This window comes from Telmatherina bonti, assembly GCF_933228915.1.
Source record: "Telmatherina bonti genome assembly, chromosome: 9".
Taxonomy (NCBI): Eukaryota; Metazoa; Chordata; class Actinopteri; order Atheriniformes; family Telmatherinidae; genus Telmatherina; species Telmatherina bonti.
In genome coordinates, this window is record NC_136627.1 from 36959304 (window position 1) to 36976121 (window position 16818).

The 16818-nt window shown below is 44.1% G+C and overlaps 2 protein-coding genes across 2 annotated transcripts in view; one reads left to right on the forward strand and one right to left on the reverse strand.

The window, feature by feature from the left end:
- cox7a1 (cytochrome c oxidase subunit 7A1) overlaps positions 1-7161 on the reverse strand; it is a 31080-nt gene extending 23919 nt beyond the window's left edge. The window contains exon 1 of the mRNA XM_079245792.1: positions 7045-7161. Coding sequence (XP_079101918.1) covers positions 7045-7059 — 15 coding nt within the window. The 5' untranslated portion in view covers positions 7060-7161. The remainder of the gene's footprint in view (positions 1-7044) is intronic.
- Positions 7162-10495: 3334 nt separating this feature from the next.
- On the forward strand, positions 10496-16051 carry rnaset2l (ribonuclease T2, like; the record flags this gene model as incomplete). The annotated part of the gene is made up of 7 exons (XM_079246087.1): positions 10496-10684; positions 11876-11943; positions 12417-12474; positions 12548-12615; positions 13760-13873; positions 14067-14115; positions 15665-16051. 7 exons carry the CDS (start codon positions 10496-10498, stop codon positions 16049-16051), a joined length of 933 nt encoding a protein of 310 aa, XP_079102213.1.
- Between the last annotated feature and the right edge of the window lie 767 nt (positions 16052-16818).

The window sequence follows — 16818 nt, forward strand, 5'->3', positions numbered from 1 at the left end:
TTACATGCTTACCATGTCTTCGCTAAAGCAGGTAAATCTGAAGCGCATTTTACATGTTAGCCATGTGTTCGCTAAAGCAGGTAAACCTGAAAAGCATTTTACAAGTTAGCCATGTGTTCGTTAAAGCAGGTAAACCTGGAGAGCATTTTACATGTTAGCCATGTGTTAGCTAAAGCAGGTGAACCCGTAGAGCATTTTAAAAGTTAGCCATGTGTTTGCTAAAGTAGGTAAACCTGGAAAGTATTTTACATGTTAGCCATGTGTTCGCTAAAGCAGGTAAACCTGGAGAGTATTTTACATGTTAGCCATGTGTTTGCTAAAGCAGGTAAACCTGAAGAGCATTTAGATGTTAGCCATGTCTGCGCTAAGTAAGGTAAACCTGTAGAGCATTTTACATGTTAGCCATGTGTTAACTAAAGCAGGTGAACCTGTCGAGCATTTTACATGTTAGCCATGTGTTAGCTAAAGCAGGTAAACCTGAAGAGCATTTTACATGTTAGCCATGTGTTCGCTAAAGCAGGTAAACCTGAAGAGCATTTTACATGTTAGCCATGTGTTCGCTAAAGCAGGTAAACCCGTAGAGCATTTTAAAAGTTAGCCATGTGTTTGCTAAAGCGGGTAAAGCTTAAGAGCATATTACAAGTTAGCCATGTGTTCGTTAAAGCAGGTAAACCTGAAGAGCATTTTACATGTTAGCCATGTGTTAGCTAACTAAGGTAAGCCTGTAGAGCATTTTACATGTTAACCATGTGTTCGCTAAAGCAGGTAAACCTGTCAAGCATTTTACATGTTAGCCATGTGTTCGCTAAAGCAGGTAAACCTGAAGAGCATTTTACATGTGTTCGCTAAAGCAGGTAAATCTGTAGAGCATTTTACATGTTAGCCATGTGTTCGCTAAAGCAGGTAAACCTGGAGAGCATTTTACATGTTAGCCATGTGTTCGCCAAAGCAGGTAAACCTTTCAAGCATTTTACATGTTAGCCATCTGTTAGATAAAGCAGGTAAACCTGAAGAGCATTTTACATGTGTTCGCTAAAGTAGGTAAACCTGTAGAGCATTTTACATGTTAGCCATGTGTTCACTAAAGCAGGTAAACCTGGAGAGCATTTTACATGTTTGCCATGTGTTCGCTAAAGCAGGTAAACCTGAAGTGCATGTTAGCCATGTGTTCGCTAAAGTAGGTAAACCTGACGAGCATTATACATGTTAGCCATGTTTTTACTAAAGCAGGTAAATCTGTAGAGCATTTTACATGTTAGCCATGTGTTCGCTAAAGCAGGTAAACCTGTAGAGCATTTTACATGTTAGCCATGTGTTCGCTAAAGCAGGTAAACCTGGAGAGCATTTTACATGTTAGCCATGTGTTAGCTAAAGTAGGTAAACTTGAAGAGCATTTTACATGTTAGCCATGTGTTCGCTAAAGTAGGTAGGCCTGTAGAGTATTTTACATGCTTACCATGTGTTCGCTAAAGCAGGTAAATCTGAAGCGCATTTACATGTTAGCCATGTGTTTGCTAAAGCAGGTAAACCTGAAGAGCATTTAGATGTTAGCCATGTGTGCGCTAAGTAAGGTAAACCTGTAGAGCATTTTACATGTTAGCCATGTCTTAACTAAAGCAGGTGAACCTGTCGAGCATTTTACATGTTAGCCATGTGTTAGCTAAAGCAGGTAAACCTGAAGAGCATTTTACATGTTAGCCATGTGTTCGCTAAAGCAGGTAAACCTGAAGAGCATTTTACATGTTAGCCATGTGTTCGCTAAAGCAGGTAAACCCGTAGAGCATTTTAAAAGTTAGCCATGTGTTTGCTAAAACGGGTAAAGCTGAAGAGCATTTTACATGTTAGCCATGTGTTCGTTAAAGCAGGTAAACCTGAAGAGCATTTTACATGTTAGCCATGTGTTAGCTAACTAAGGTAAGCCTGTAGAGCATTTTACATGTTAACCATGTGTTCGCTAAAGCAGGTAAACCTGTCAAGCATTTTACATGTTAGCCATGTGTTCGCTAAAGCAGGTAAACCTGAAGAGCATTTTACATGTGTTCGCTAAAGCAGGTAAATCTGTAGAGCATTTTACATGTTAGCCATGTGTTCGCTAAAGCAGGTAAACCTGTAGAGCATTTTACATGTTAGCCATGTGTTCACTAAAGCAGGTAAACCTGGAGAGCATTTTACATGTTTGCCATGTGTTCGCTAAAGCAGGTAAACCTGAAGTGCATGTTAGCCATGTGTTCGCTAAAGTAGGTAAACCTGACGAGCATTATACATGTTAGCCATGTTTTTGCTAAAGCAGGTAAATCTGTAGAGCATTTTACATGTTAGCCATGTGTTCGCTAAAGCAGGTAAACCTGTAGAGCATTTTACATGTTAGCCATGTGTTCGCTAAAGCAGGTAAACCTGGAGAGCATTTTACATGTTAGCCATGTGTTAGCTAAAGTAGGTAAACTTGAAGAGCATTTTACATGTTAGCCATGTGTTCGCTAAAGTAGGTAGGCCTGTAGAGTATTTTACATGCTTACCATGTGTTTGCTAAAGCTGGTAAATCTGAAGCGCATTTTACATGTTAGCCATGTGTTCGCTAAAGCAGGTAAACCTGAAAAGCATTTTACAGGTTAGCCATGTGTTCGTTAAAGCAGGTAAACCTGAAGAGCATTTTACATGTTAGCCATGTGTTAGCTAAAGCAGGTAAACCCGTAGAGCATTTTAAAAGTTAGCCATGTGTTTGCTAAAGTAGGTAAACTTGGAAAGCATTTTACATTTTAGCCATGTGTTCGCTAAAGCAGATAAACCTGTAGAGTATTTTACATGTTAGCCATATGTTTGCTAAAGCAGGTAAACCTGAAGAGCATTTACATGTTAGCCATGTGTGCGCTAAGTAAGGTAAACCTGTAGAGCATTTTACATGTTAGCCATGTGTTAACTAAAGCAGGTTAACCTGTCGAGCATTTTACGTTAGCCATGTGTTAGCTAAAGCAGGTAAACCTGAAGAGCATTTTACATGTTAGCCATGTGTTCGCTAAAGCAGGTAAACCTGAAGAGCATTTTACATGTTAGCCATGTGTTCGCTAAAGCAGGTAAACCCGTAGAGCATTTTAAAAGTTAGCCATGTGTTTGCTAATGTAGGTAAACCTGGAGAGCATTTTACATGTTAGCCATGTGTTCGCTAAAGCAGGTAAACCTGTAGAGCATTTTACATGTTAGCCATGTGTTCACTAAAGCAGGTAAACCTGAAGTGCATGTTAGCCATGAGTTCGCTAAAGTAGGTAAACTTGAAGAGCATTTTACATGTTAACCATGTGTTTGCTAAAGCAGGTAAATCTGGAGAGTATTTTACATGTTAGCCATGTGTTTGCTAAAGCAGGTAAACCTGAAGAGCATTTTACATGTTAGCCATGTGTTCGCTAAAGCAGGTAAACCCGTAGAGCATTTTAAAAGTTAGCCATGTGTTTGCTAAAGTAGGTAAACCTGGAGAGCATTTTACATGTTAGCCATGTGTTCGCTAAAGCAGGTAAACCTGTAGAGCATTTTACATGTTAGCCATGTGTTCACTAAAGCAGGTAAACCTGAAGTGCATGTTAGCCATGAGTTCGCTAAAGCAGGTAAACCTGAAGAGCATTTTACATGTTAGCCATGTGTTCGCTAAAGCAGGTAAACCCATAGAGCATTTTAAAAGTTAGCCATGTGTTTGCTAAAGTAGGTAAACCTGGAGAGCATTTTACATGTTAGCCATGTGTTCGCTAAAGCAGGTAAACCTGTAGAGCATTTTACATGTTAGCCATGTGTTCACTAAAGCAGGTAAACCTGAAGTGCATGTTAGCCATGAGTTCGCTAAAGTAGGTAAACTTGAAGAGCATTTTACATGTTAACCATGTGTTTGCTAAAGCAGGTAAATCTGGAGAGCATTTTACATGTTAGCCATGTGTTCGCTAAAGCAGGTAAACCTGGAGAGTATTTTACATGTTAGCCATGTGTTTGCTAAAGCAGGTAAACCTGATGAGCATTTACATGTTAGCCATGTGTTCGCTAAAGCAGGTAAACCCGTAGAGCATTTTAAAAGTTAGCCATGTGTTTGCTAAAGCGGGTAAAGCTGAAGAGCATTTTACAAGTTATCCATGTGTTCGTTAAAGCAGGTAAACCTGAAGAACATTTTACATGTTAGCCATGTGTTAGCTAACTAAGGTAAGCCTGTAGAGCATTTTACATGTTAACCATGTGTTCGCTAAAGCAGGTAAACCTGAACAGCATTTTACATGTGTTCGCTAAAGCAGGTAAATCTGTAGAGCATTTTACATGTTAGCCATGTGTTCGCTAAAGCAGGTAAACCTGTAGAGCATTTTACATGTTAGCCATGTGTTCGCCAAAGCAGGTAAACCTGTCAAGCATTTTACATGTGTTCGCTAAAGCAGGTAAATCTGTAGAGCATTTTACATGTTAGCCATGTGTTCGCTAAAGCAGGTAAACCTGGAGAGCATTTTACATGTTAGCCATGTGTTCGCTAAAGCAGGTAAACCTGAAGTGCATGTTAGCCATGTGTTCGCTAAAGTAGGTAAACCTGACGAGCATTTTACATGTTAGCCATGTTTTTGCTAAAGCAGGTAAATCTGTAGAGCATTTTACATGTTAGCCATGTGTTCACTAAAGCAGGTAAACCTGTAGAGCATTTTAAATGGCATCCATGTGTTTGCTAATGCAGGTAAACCTGTAGAGCATTTTACATGTTAGCCATGTGTTAGCTAATGCACTGTTGAGCATTTTTAATGTTTAACTTAATGTCTCAGCTCTTGTTTACTAAAATTATATTTCATTTAAAAAAATTTTTTACTTCTCAGCACAACTTTGTTTTTTTCGTCTCCTTCATCAGTCAGCTGCTCCATCAGAGACCCCCCCCCACCACTTCCACCAGCATGTCCTAAAAAAACCCTGCATGACTCTCCAACCGCCCACGAAGGTCACATCAGAAAACAGGAGGTGGGACTGACTGCAGCGAGAGCCAGTCACATCCTTTGAACATGATACCTGGACCAATGAGGAGGCAGAGAGGCATCTGGTTTATTTTGGGGGGGGGGGGTGAACTGTGACTGTGACACACAACTTGCTGTGAATGAGTCATGGCGGTCCGCCGTCTTTCAACCAGAGGAAAATAAACCCCGGTCCCGTTCCGTTCCGCATTTGGACCTTTATCAGGAGTGTAAACAGCTGAGCAGATCCAAACAGATGGATTCTGTCTGAGTTGGCAGATTAATGTCTTTTCTGTCATTTTCACGTTGAGCTTTAGGATTTTCTTTCATCCCTCTGAGAAGTGAAACATTTTTCTGTGGGTTTCTGAACCAGAGTGGTCTTACTGTGGGACACTTTTGGTTTTCTGCTGTTGAACTTGGCTCAAAGTGTGTTTGAGCTCAAACAGAACACTCCTTTCTCATTTAAAACCACTTACAGTCTTGGACGCCAACCACAAAATAAAAAAAATGTCTAAAAATCTCAGATCCAGTTCAGAACATCTGATGGACTTTGAACAAAAGCAGATTATTAACAGAAGTCTTCAGAGCTGTTTCGTTAACCCTGTAAGGCATGGACTGAATGCGGCAGATTCGTCCGCCAACACTTCCTGAACTCATCTGGCTTTTCTGTTTTTATCAGAGGCTGGAGCAACGTCTCGTCCATTTAGCTGTTTTCTTCATTTCAGGCAGCAAAACGTTTACCAACAAGTTCAAAACAAACAAAACCCTGTGATGGACTGGCAATCTGTCCAGAGTGTACGCCGCCTCTCGCCCGAAAGCTGCTGGGATAGGCTCCAGCTATCCGCAACCCGTGATTGGATTAAGCGGTTCGGATAATGATGCGTGAGTCTGCAGGAAATTATCTTGTAGCAATTTAAAAACAAAACTCCTAAAAATAAAGTTTGAAAGATCTGAAAAATTTCTCCTTTAGAGAATCCCACCACCAACTCGGACCGTTGGAGGGGACGAGCTGGTAGAACCACATCGACAAAAGTTACCATGTAAAAATTCATCAAGCTCAATGATGCAGACTTTCCTGGTCCAGAGTTCATCGACTTCCCAAGACTCGGAGGCATCCGGCATGGACCGCCGCACCCTGGAAACCTGGACGTGGTCTGATCAACCAGGATTCCAGATGTTTGTTGGAAGAAATAGAAGAAAAAGGAGCATTGGAAGTGTTTTCAGCAACATCTGCTGCTTTTAGGCCCAAATCAAGTGGTGTGGTTGAGGAAGAGGAAGGCATGGGTTCTGGACTGGCCTGCATAGAGTCCTGACCCTCCATGGTGTCGTGTTTGCAAACACAAAACAGCTGAAATTCTTCCTCGCTTCATGTTGGACAGCTCCATCCGTCTCCGGCGTTGGTTCCGTACTTTAGTACGTTTCCAAGGAGCTGAGCTTTCCGTCACATGATGTAGAAAAGGAAGCGATACCGCCGGAAATTGTGGGGCAGCGTTGAGTTGTTAAACCGACACACAGCTGCAGAAAGGAACAAACCAGAGAAGAAGCGGGACAGGAGGAGAAACAGCAATAAAGCTTTGTGGTCTTCTTCTGGTGTTTTAGACCAGTTGTAAACAACTTTACAGCGGCCCGTTACCGTGACCAACCGATGTCGAAACGCCAAACTCAGCACTGCCCTCAAGTGGACTGAACCACCATGGCAACATCAAGATGCATGTTAGTATGAATCCGGCAACATTTGACGACGTTTGAAATGGACATCGCCCTTCGTGTGTGTAAGGCAGCAGAAACGGATCTTTAAAACGTGACATGTTTGGAGAAGGAATGGGAATGTTCCAGAGAGGGAACACCTTCCCATTACTCCCAGTACAATCAGTGGGTCGTGTTAAAAGTGCTGCTGGGTGTTTGTCATGGCGTACATGCTGAGCTGCAGTCTGTAAACATGGGATCATATCTTCACACACTTAACACACGATCTGCAACTCAGAGGTCAGAGTTGATCACACCTTATCAGTCATCAATCCCACCCCTCCCTCCCCTTCATCTCATCCCAGTTTCCTTCCAGAAACAGTGAAAGAAAAGCTCCACTTACCATCACACGGTTCATGTTCTGGCCTCAGTTTACCCTTACAAGGACGCACACACTCAGATACACACCAGCTCAGACACTATCAGTGTGTTTGGATGTCGGCCAAACTACGAGCTGCTGGAGAGGCCAAACAGTCTGCAGGACGGAAACGCTTCAATCCAACACCGCGGCTCAGAGAGCCGCCTCCTCATGTTAGTACAGACCTGCTTTCAGCCACCAGGATCCGTATGGACGGAAAATGGACTCACCATCCACTTTATTACGTCCACCTGCTCAGTATGTCCAGCCATAAGCGACTCAGTGTTTACAGGTCTGGAAATGACAAAACATCCAGTCAGAGGAGAAGCAGACTGGCTGGAGAGGATGGAACTGCTTTGCTACTGAAATAATTCAAATCAAAATAAAATACATGGAAATACAGAAGCCGAAAGTTTCTTAAACATTTAAATGATTGTAAATGTCGTGTTGTGAAGGGGCGGGGTTTGTTCCTGTCCATCACAGAACACACACATGCATCCAATCAGGCTCCTGGACAGAATTTAGACTCAAATCAGTCAAACATTATGTGTTGGAAGCAAAGTCCAGGCAGTAAAAACTGCTTGTTAACAAATTAAATGTGCCTGCAGCTCCATCGGGTTTTAAATGCAGCAGCCTGTCTGTGAGGGAGCTCTGCAGAGCTGGCAGTGTCGGAACCACCCACCGAGTTTGTCTAACTCTTCAGAAACCTACAGCTTGGCCTTTGGCACCTCGACTGGTGCAGCATCCCAGTTCAGAGCTGTTCTTAACCAGTTCAAGTAAAGATGATGAGGAAGGAGGAGATGGGAATCTTTTTACTAATAAGTAATAATAAGAGTTATACTTATTATACTTCCACTAATAAGAGTTTTACCAGGAATTAGAAAGAAAAATGAGGGACAAGGTCTTTGAAAAACCATAGTGAATCCTCCACAGCAGGTCGAAAACCCCAAAACAATGATACTCGATTACCTGAATACATGGCTACCTGGCTACCTAGCTAACTGGGCACTTGACTAACTAGCTATGTAGTTACCTGGCCAACTGGCTACCTGCCTATTTAGCTACCTGGACAAATGGCTACCTGGCTACCTAGCTAACTGGGCACTAACCTGGCAGCTTTCCAAACTGGCTACCTGCTTATGTGGCTAACTGGCTACTTGAGTAATTGACTACTTGGCTAACTGGGTGCCTGCCAATGTGGCTACCTGCCTATGTGGCTACCTGGCTACTTTGGTAACTGGTTACCTGACTGTGTGGCTACCTGGCTAACTAGCTACCTGGCCACTTAGCTGACTGCCTACCTGCCTATGGGGCTACCTGGCTACCTGCCTATGTGGCTACCTGGCTACCTGACTGTGTGGCTACCTGGATAACTAGCTACCTAGCCACTGAGCTTAATGCCTACCTGCCTATGTGGTTACCTGGCTACTTGGCTAACTGGCTACCTGCCTATGTGGCTACCTGGCTACCTGGCTAACTGGGTACCTGACTGTGTGGCTACCTGGATAACTAGCTACCTAGCCACTGAGCTTAATGCCTACCTGCCTATGTGGTTACCTGGCTACTTGGCTAACTGGCTACCTGCCTATGTGGCTACTTGGCTAACTGGCTACCTGACTATGTGGCTACCCGGCTAACTAGCTACCTGGCCACTTGGCTAACTGGCCACCTGCCTATGTGGCTACTTGGCTAACTGGCCACCTGCCTATGTGGCTACCTGGCTACTTGGCTAACTGGCTACTCGGCTAACTAGCTACCTGGCCACTTGGCGAACTGGCTACCTTACTATGTGGCTATGTGGCCAACTAGCTACCTGGCTACTTAGCTAACTGGCTACCTGACTGTGTGACTACCAGGCTAACTAGCTACCTGGCCACTTGGCTAACTGGCCACCGTCCTATGTGGCTACCTGGTTACTTGGCTAACTGGCTATCTGAGTATGTAGCTACCTGGTTACTTGGCTAACTGGCTACCTGAGTATGTGGCTACTAACTGGCTACCTGACTATGTGGCTTACTGCAAACGAGAGGACATGAAATAAAGTTCAGTAATTTCTTAAAGCCGTTTAAAGGATCAAAGTTTGAATGTTGAGCTGTAGTAGCCTGTCCGTTCAGTCACTGCAGCTGTTTCTGTGAAAGCAGAAGTCTCCACTGCGTGGAGTGTCTCAGGTATAAAAACTGCTCTGAAACCTGCCGAGTGGAGGAAGTTACAGGAGGCGTCTGCTTCCTCTGAAGCTGTAGGTCTGCAGACACTAAAACATAAAACAGAGTTTCACTTCCAGGTTCTTCTGTATCCAAACCAAGACGCTGCAGGAGCAGATCAGAGCTGCAGCTTCAACCAACCCGTAAGTTTTTATTCCTTCCACTTTCAACATATTTTAACACTAAAATCTATTTGCTAAAATCAAAATAAATACTTACTAATATAATACATGTCCAAGGCAAGGTTCAGGCCTGGAATGGATCCTCTGACCTTCTGGTTGGAGCTCATTTCGACAGCATTTATTATCTACCTCCCGGCTTCTGACATTACATAAATATGTTCAACTAGAAAAAAACAGAATTATAGAGAAAAACAGAATTATAAAACAGAATTATAAATAAAATACTATATTACATATATTTCTCACGTTTTTAATCCTACACGATTGGGAGAATAATGAAGTATTTTTCATCGAATTAAATTCTCATTTTGATTAAACTTCTGTAATAATAAAAGATTTTTTATTATATTATTCTAATTGTATCTGCAACATTAAAGTCCGTATTTGTCCTGAAGAAAAAATACATCAACATCAAACTCAACTCTTCTTTATTTATAGAGTACTTTTAAAGTTGAGATTGGCCAAAGTGACACACACACACACACACACACACACACACAGCCACATGAAATAGTTAAAACACAGGACAATGTAAAATACGTAGAATCAGTAAATTTAAAAACAAAATAAAAAAACTGATTTAACAGCCAAAGAGAAAAGATGTTCTAAGAGAGGATTTAAAAGCAACTCGTTCCACAGCTTAGGAGCAACAACGGAAAAAGAACGGTCGCCTTTTGACTTCTTCTTTTCTTAGAGACAATTAACATGAGTTGACCTGCTGACTGGAGAGAACGGGAAGGAACGTACGGACGAAGCAGGTCAGACAGATGTCAGAAGACGTTTAAAAACAAAGAAAGATTTTAAAATCTATTCTAAAACGAACCAGGAGCCAATTAAGTGAAGATAAAACTGGAGTGATGTGGACAACTCGTTCAGACTATTGTAACGCGCTTTATATTGGTGTCAGCCAGTCGTTGCCGACTCACCTTCGACTCAAGACGCAGATGCGCGACTCTTAACTGGAACTAAAAACATCAGAGTAAAGTCTGAAAAATGACCAGTAACTGAATGGAAAGATAGAGATAAATAATGTGTCCCTGCAGAGTAGAGAACATGTGCTGCTCGGTGGCGCCCCCGCTGGTCACTCTGAGTTCGCTGATGTTAATCCTGCTGCTGCCCGTCACCATGGCGATGCAGGGAGAACTCACGGAGGACCACAGATACGGCCGCCAAAGCTTAGGCCAGAACTGCACCTGGAAGTGCATCTTGTTCACCTTGCAGTGGCCAGGAGGGTTCTGCCAGGTGAGTTTCTTCTTCATTATCATCATCATCACCACCAGAGTGGATGATCAAGTCTACTTTAAAAGGGATGTTAAAATTTATCTCAGGGTCCAAAATGACAGGAAGATTCTGGATTGATCGGTTGGTTTTAACAATGTTGACCAAAGCGACGGAGACAGAAACTGGACCGTCGTCTCTGAGACGGTCATGTAGAGCCGAATATCGTCTGCATCAGTAAGATCACATAACAGGGGCCCAACATGGAGCCTGGTGGAACTCCACATGTAGATACTGAACAACAGGGGCCCAACATGGAGCCTGGTGGAAATCCACATGTAGATACTGAACAACAGGGGCCCAACATGGAGCCTTGTGGGACTCCACATGTAGATACTGAACAAAAGAGGCCCAACATGGAACCTTGTGGGACTCTATATGTAGATACTGAAGAACAGGGGCCCATCATGGAGCCCGGGGGAACTCCACATGTAGATACTGAAGAACAGGGGCCCAACATGGAGCCCGGGGGAACTCCACATGTAGATACTGAACAACAGGGGCCCAACATGAAGCCTTGTGGGACTCCACATGTAGATACTGAAGAACAGGGGCCCAACATGGAGCCTGGGGGAACTCCACGTGTAGATACTGAAGAACAGGGGCCCAACATGAAGCCTTGTGGGACTCCACATGTAGATACTGAAGAACAGGGGCCCAACATGGGGCCTGGTGGAACTTCACATGTAGATACTGAAGAACAGGGGCCCAACATGAAGTCTGGTGGAATTCCACATGTAGATACTGAACAAAAGAGGCCCAACATGGAACCTTGTGGGACTCTACATGTAGATACTGAAGAACAGGGGCCCATCATGGAGCCCGGGGGAACTCAACATGTAGATACTGAAGAACAGGGGCCCAACATGGAGCCCGGGGGAACTCCACGTGTAGATACTGAACAACAGGGGCCCAACATGGAGCCTGGTGGAACTCCACATGTAGATACTGAAGAACAGGGGCCCAATATGGAACCTTGGAGGACTCTGAGGGACATAATTGTTTAAGTAAATCTAAAATTACCAACAATAACTTTTCACAAAGCTTAATCTTCAGATGGAGAAGTAGAAGAGATCATAAAAAGTTGTTAAAAGTATGAAAATGACAAGTTTTAACGATTTTCATTCACATGCTGTCTGTCCATGTGTCCGTCAGTCTCTGAACAATGAGACTCTCTGCAGGATTCCTCAGGCTGTTAACAACTGGACCATCCATGGACTGTGGTACCGTCTCACACACACACACACACACACACATCTCCACGCAACGCTGCTTCATTGCAGCTTCATGATGCCATTACAACTTAGTTACAGCTTCATCACCGCTTTGTCACTGTTTTCCACATTTCCATTGAATCACTTCTGCTGCATCACAGATTCATCATCCTTTCATCACCACGTCATCGTTGCTTTATTAATCTGTCATCACTTATTAACTGCTTTATTGCAGCTTGTTGATGTTTCCTCGCCTCTCCATCATTCACCATTTCATTGCGGTTTGGTTACAGCTTCATCATTGCTTCGTTGCTGTTTTATGTCCTTTTCATCATTTTTCACTTTTAAACAGCTGCTGCTGAAAATGAAAGATTTAAATGCTGCAGATATGAAAACCGTTCGCAGACCAGGAACAGCATTTAGCTGGGAAAGTCAGCTGAAGGCTGGGTGAATCTTAATGGTTGTTTCTGCCATGTCTGCAGGCCTCTTCATGCAGCGGACTGCTGCGGGTGCTGGCATATGTTTCACTCCGACATCCAGGTCAGTCCCAGTCCAGACCAGAACCAGACAAAGCCCATCTGGGAAATGCTGACGTTACTGTTTCTTCTTCCAGGACCTGGAAGCAGAGCTGACGGAAAACTGGCCATCGCTACTGAAAACCAAGACCCAGTTCCAGTTCTGGTACCGATACGTGTTTGTAGTTCCCCTCTCTGCCTGTAGAGGGCAGTATCTCAGATCTCAAGTCAAAGACCAGTTTACAAAAACTGTATTAATGGAAACCAGTTAGACACATCAGGGATCCCCAGTCCTGGTCCTGGAGGACCTGGGTCCTGCAGGTTTTCCTCCAGGTGTCCCTGCTGCAACACACCTGATTCAAATCAATGTGCAGAACCGGACCGGTGTGTTCCAGCAGGAACCTGCAGGATACCGGGCCTTTCAGAACCAGGATCAGGGATCCCTGAGATCCATCACACCCCTGATCAAATCCTGCATCCTGCTGCATGAAGAGACAGTGGAGAGGAAAACCTGCATCTGGACCAGAACCAGGAAGGAAAACCTGCATCTGGACCAGAACCAGGAAGGAAAACCTGCATCTGGACCAGAACCAGGAAGGAAAACCTGCATCTGGACCAGAACTAGGAAGGAAAACCTCCATCTGGACCAGAACCAGGAAGGAAAACCTCCATTAGGACCAGAACCAGGAAGGAAAACCTCCATTAGGACCAGAACCAGGAAGGAAAACCTCCATCAGGACCAGAACCAGAAAGGAAAACCTCCATTAGGACCAGAACCAGGAAGGAAAACCTCCATCTGGACCAGAACCAGGAAGGAAAACCTCCATCAGGACCAGAACCAGGAAGGAAAACCGCCATCTGCACCAGAACCAGGAAGGAAAACCTCCATCAGGACCAGAACCAGGAAAGAAAACCTCCATCTGGACCAGAACCAGGAAAGAAAACCTCCATCAGGACCAGAACTAAGACGGAAAACCTCCATCTGGACCAGAACCAGGAAGAAAAACCTCCATCAGGACCAGAACCAGGAAAGAAAACCTCCATCTGGACCAGAACCAGGAAAGAAAACCTCCATCAGGACCAGACTAAAACCAGTAAAACCAGTACCGCGTCATGACGTTTCTGAGCATGCTCCGTAACGTCTCCTCTGTAGCGGAGCTGCAGCGCCTCCTACAGACCCGGCAGGTGTACTGCAGCGTTTTAAGGGTTGGTGTGTGGATGCAGATGAAACGATGTGGCCTTCACAGAAACTGAAAGAAAACAAACAAACAAACAAACAGCTCTGAACTTTTCCTGTTTATGTGAAACAGGAAGGAGGAGTGGAGGAAACACGGATCATGTGCCGCTTGCGTGGAAGGATTCAACTCTCCGTTCAAATACTTCCAGATCTGCCTGAAGCTCCGGCATCAGTTCGACATCCACAGGTCAGTTCACACCTTTCTGCAGATCTACCACCTGACCTCACCTGTCAGCAGGAAGCCCCGCCCCCTTCCATATGTATGACCCTATACAACAGTGGGAGCGTTGGGTCCAGGTGGTCAACAGCAGAACTGCTGCTGCGTCGCTGATGTTTCATTGTTTTATGGAAATATGACGGCAGCTGTGTTTGTGCTTCAGTTTGCTGGAAGGTGCTGGAATCACGCCGTCCTGCGAGAGATCCTACAAGGTAACAGCAACCGTTCGTTTTATATTCACCATGTTACATTCATTCATTTTTATCTATTTTGTGATAAACAAGGAACTATTTTTAAGGACTTTCGACATAAAAAACAGATGGGCGGAGCCTCCGTGACGTCACCCGTAGGTTTCTGAAGAGCTGAATTGAAGCTCGGTGGGCGGTTCCTACCATCACCATCTTGGCAGGGGCATGCGTGTCGTGTCGCCCGGAAAATATAAATATGGGCAAAGAGGTGGAGCTGAGAGGGGGGCTGTGAGCGTCATGATGGATGATTGACATCGAGCAAACTCCGAGCTTTCTGTAGCTAAGAGCTAACCGAGCTAACCCGGAGATAACAGGAGCTAACCAGCTAACGGAGGTAAGCGGGCTAAAGCTAAGTCACGTTGTTAACCGGCTAAAAACCGCGGTTGTTCTACGTTCTTCTGACTTGAAGCGGGAGATCGGGTACCTGTCAATCAAAAGGACACACCCCTAAATATGCTGAACTTTGAGATTAAATTACTTTTAAACGGGCGAGTTAGAAAAACATTCACTCCCCCCACAGTTGTCATGAAGGTAAACCTGACCTATTAAACCTAAAATGGATTTTTGAACCAGGCTGTAAACATGTTTATTTCTGCTGTGAAGTTGGTCTTTTTAACATGGGAGTCTATGGGGATTTGCTCTGTTTTGCAGCCCCTAGTGGATGAAGGGGGAACTGCAGTTTTATGCACTTCCACATAGGCTTCACTTTTTACCGCCGGAGGCTCCGTCCATCTTTCATATACGGTCTATGGTTCCATCATGCTGCTGTGATGATGCAAGATGTGGTTTAGCTTCGTCTTGCTGAAATCTGCAAGGTCTTCCCTGTGTGATGGCCTGCCATCTCAGTTTGTTTGTATTAGGTGTGATTAGGAGAGAATGTAATGCACCTGCAGAGGTGGGAGTGGCTTAACTTATAAAGCCTGCTTTTGCCAGACTCACTCCCTGGGTTTTTCTCCTTTGGCTGGGCAGCATTTTCTCTTACCATCACGGTAATTATAATTTGTTAAGCTTTGGGTTGCATTTTTGAACAGCATTGCACACATGTTCACACAACCATTCACAGCATGTCACTACTGATATTTTACACACTCAGACCCCATTATGAGTTTGTTTTGAATAAGTTCGTTAAATAAAGAGAATGGGAATACTTCATCCTGTATTTGACTCCCTCTTTTGTTACCACTGTGAGCCCAGTTGGTAACACCTGAAAGAGACGACGTCTGCAGGACACGCCGTCCATGCTGTCCACAAACAATTCCACATCTTCATCCAGGTTTCAGAACATTTTAAATGAGCTTTGGTCCAGAGAAGACGGCGTGTTTCTGGATCCTCTTCACATATGATGGAGCTTTAACCTGCATGTGTGGATTTCAGCCTGAACTGGTTTCTGGACTGGTTTCCAGTGGAGAACCATGTCTGCTGTTCATGCAGTTCTACCAGAGTAAAGACGGTCCCCGGCGTACAGAGACTCTGTTTCATCAACAGATAAAACGGTTTCATTGTGTGTGTTTAGGTTTCAGAGGTGCAGAAAGTCCTGAGTCCACATCTGGGCCAGCGATACGAGATCCAGTGTGTCAAAGATGACCAGGTCAGAACCGCCATGGTGCACGTGCACAGCAGCATATTTACCAGCTATCTGGAAGAAAACAATAAGAGTAGAGAAGTGATGATGAGGAGGCAGGATGAAGCATCAGACCTGTTTTCTCTGCTGCAGGACCGACAGGTGTGGTTCCAGCTGAAGGTCCGTCTGCATCGCAACTTGACGCTGGGATGTGATCACCATGGCGACCGTGACGGGGGCCCAGGCCCGCGGTCCTCTCCTGGACACCCCTGTCCTCCTGAAGACCCCGTCTTTTACGTCCCCATCAACCACGAGCGCCCACGGCGGCCTTGCGGCTGACGCCTCCGCTCCCGGGAGAATGGCGGCGGATTGAAACGCGTCAGAAACGTTTAGAAATGAGCAGCTACGCTGATTTTAATTCTTTATGTAAATGAGCTTTTATTGTTTTAAATGCTGTCAGAGACGTTTCCGTCTAACGTTCACGCATCGGGACAAACCTTCGTGGGATTTCCTCCTCGGCTGGTCGGGAAGTTTCTGGAAACCTGGAGCTGAACGAAGGAAAGCTGAGCGGCAGCTTCACCTAACCGATTAAAATTCATTTAACTATTTTAACTAGTTTTCAACACAAAATTTTTAAATTTAGCTTTCAACCAAAACGTCGGAATGTTGCTTTTTCTTTGTTTTCTTCAATTTTTTGTAATGATTCAGGTGTTATGTGAATAAAACAGATCTGTCGTCTGAGTTTCATGTCAGAAAATCAGACCGGTTCCGTTACCGTGGTAACTCTGTAGTCCGGATCAGACCGGTTCCGTTACCGTGGTAACTCTGTAGTCCGGATCAGACCGGTTCTGCAGCACTAGTTACTAGGGCTGTGACGATATGCTTTTGTCTTGATTGGATTACAGTTTTTTTGGGTGCCGATTCCATTTAAATTGTGATTCTCACAATTCTTCGATATTGCTAATCATTCTGCTGCTATAATGCCCAAGATGACAAGTTAAAAGATCAATAAAAACAATAAAAAGACATTTTAAAAAATGTATATTTATTTGAAATTTTTTTTTTTTTAAATTGTGAAGCAAAAAAATCCAGATTTTCGATTTTTC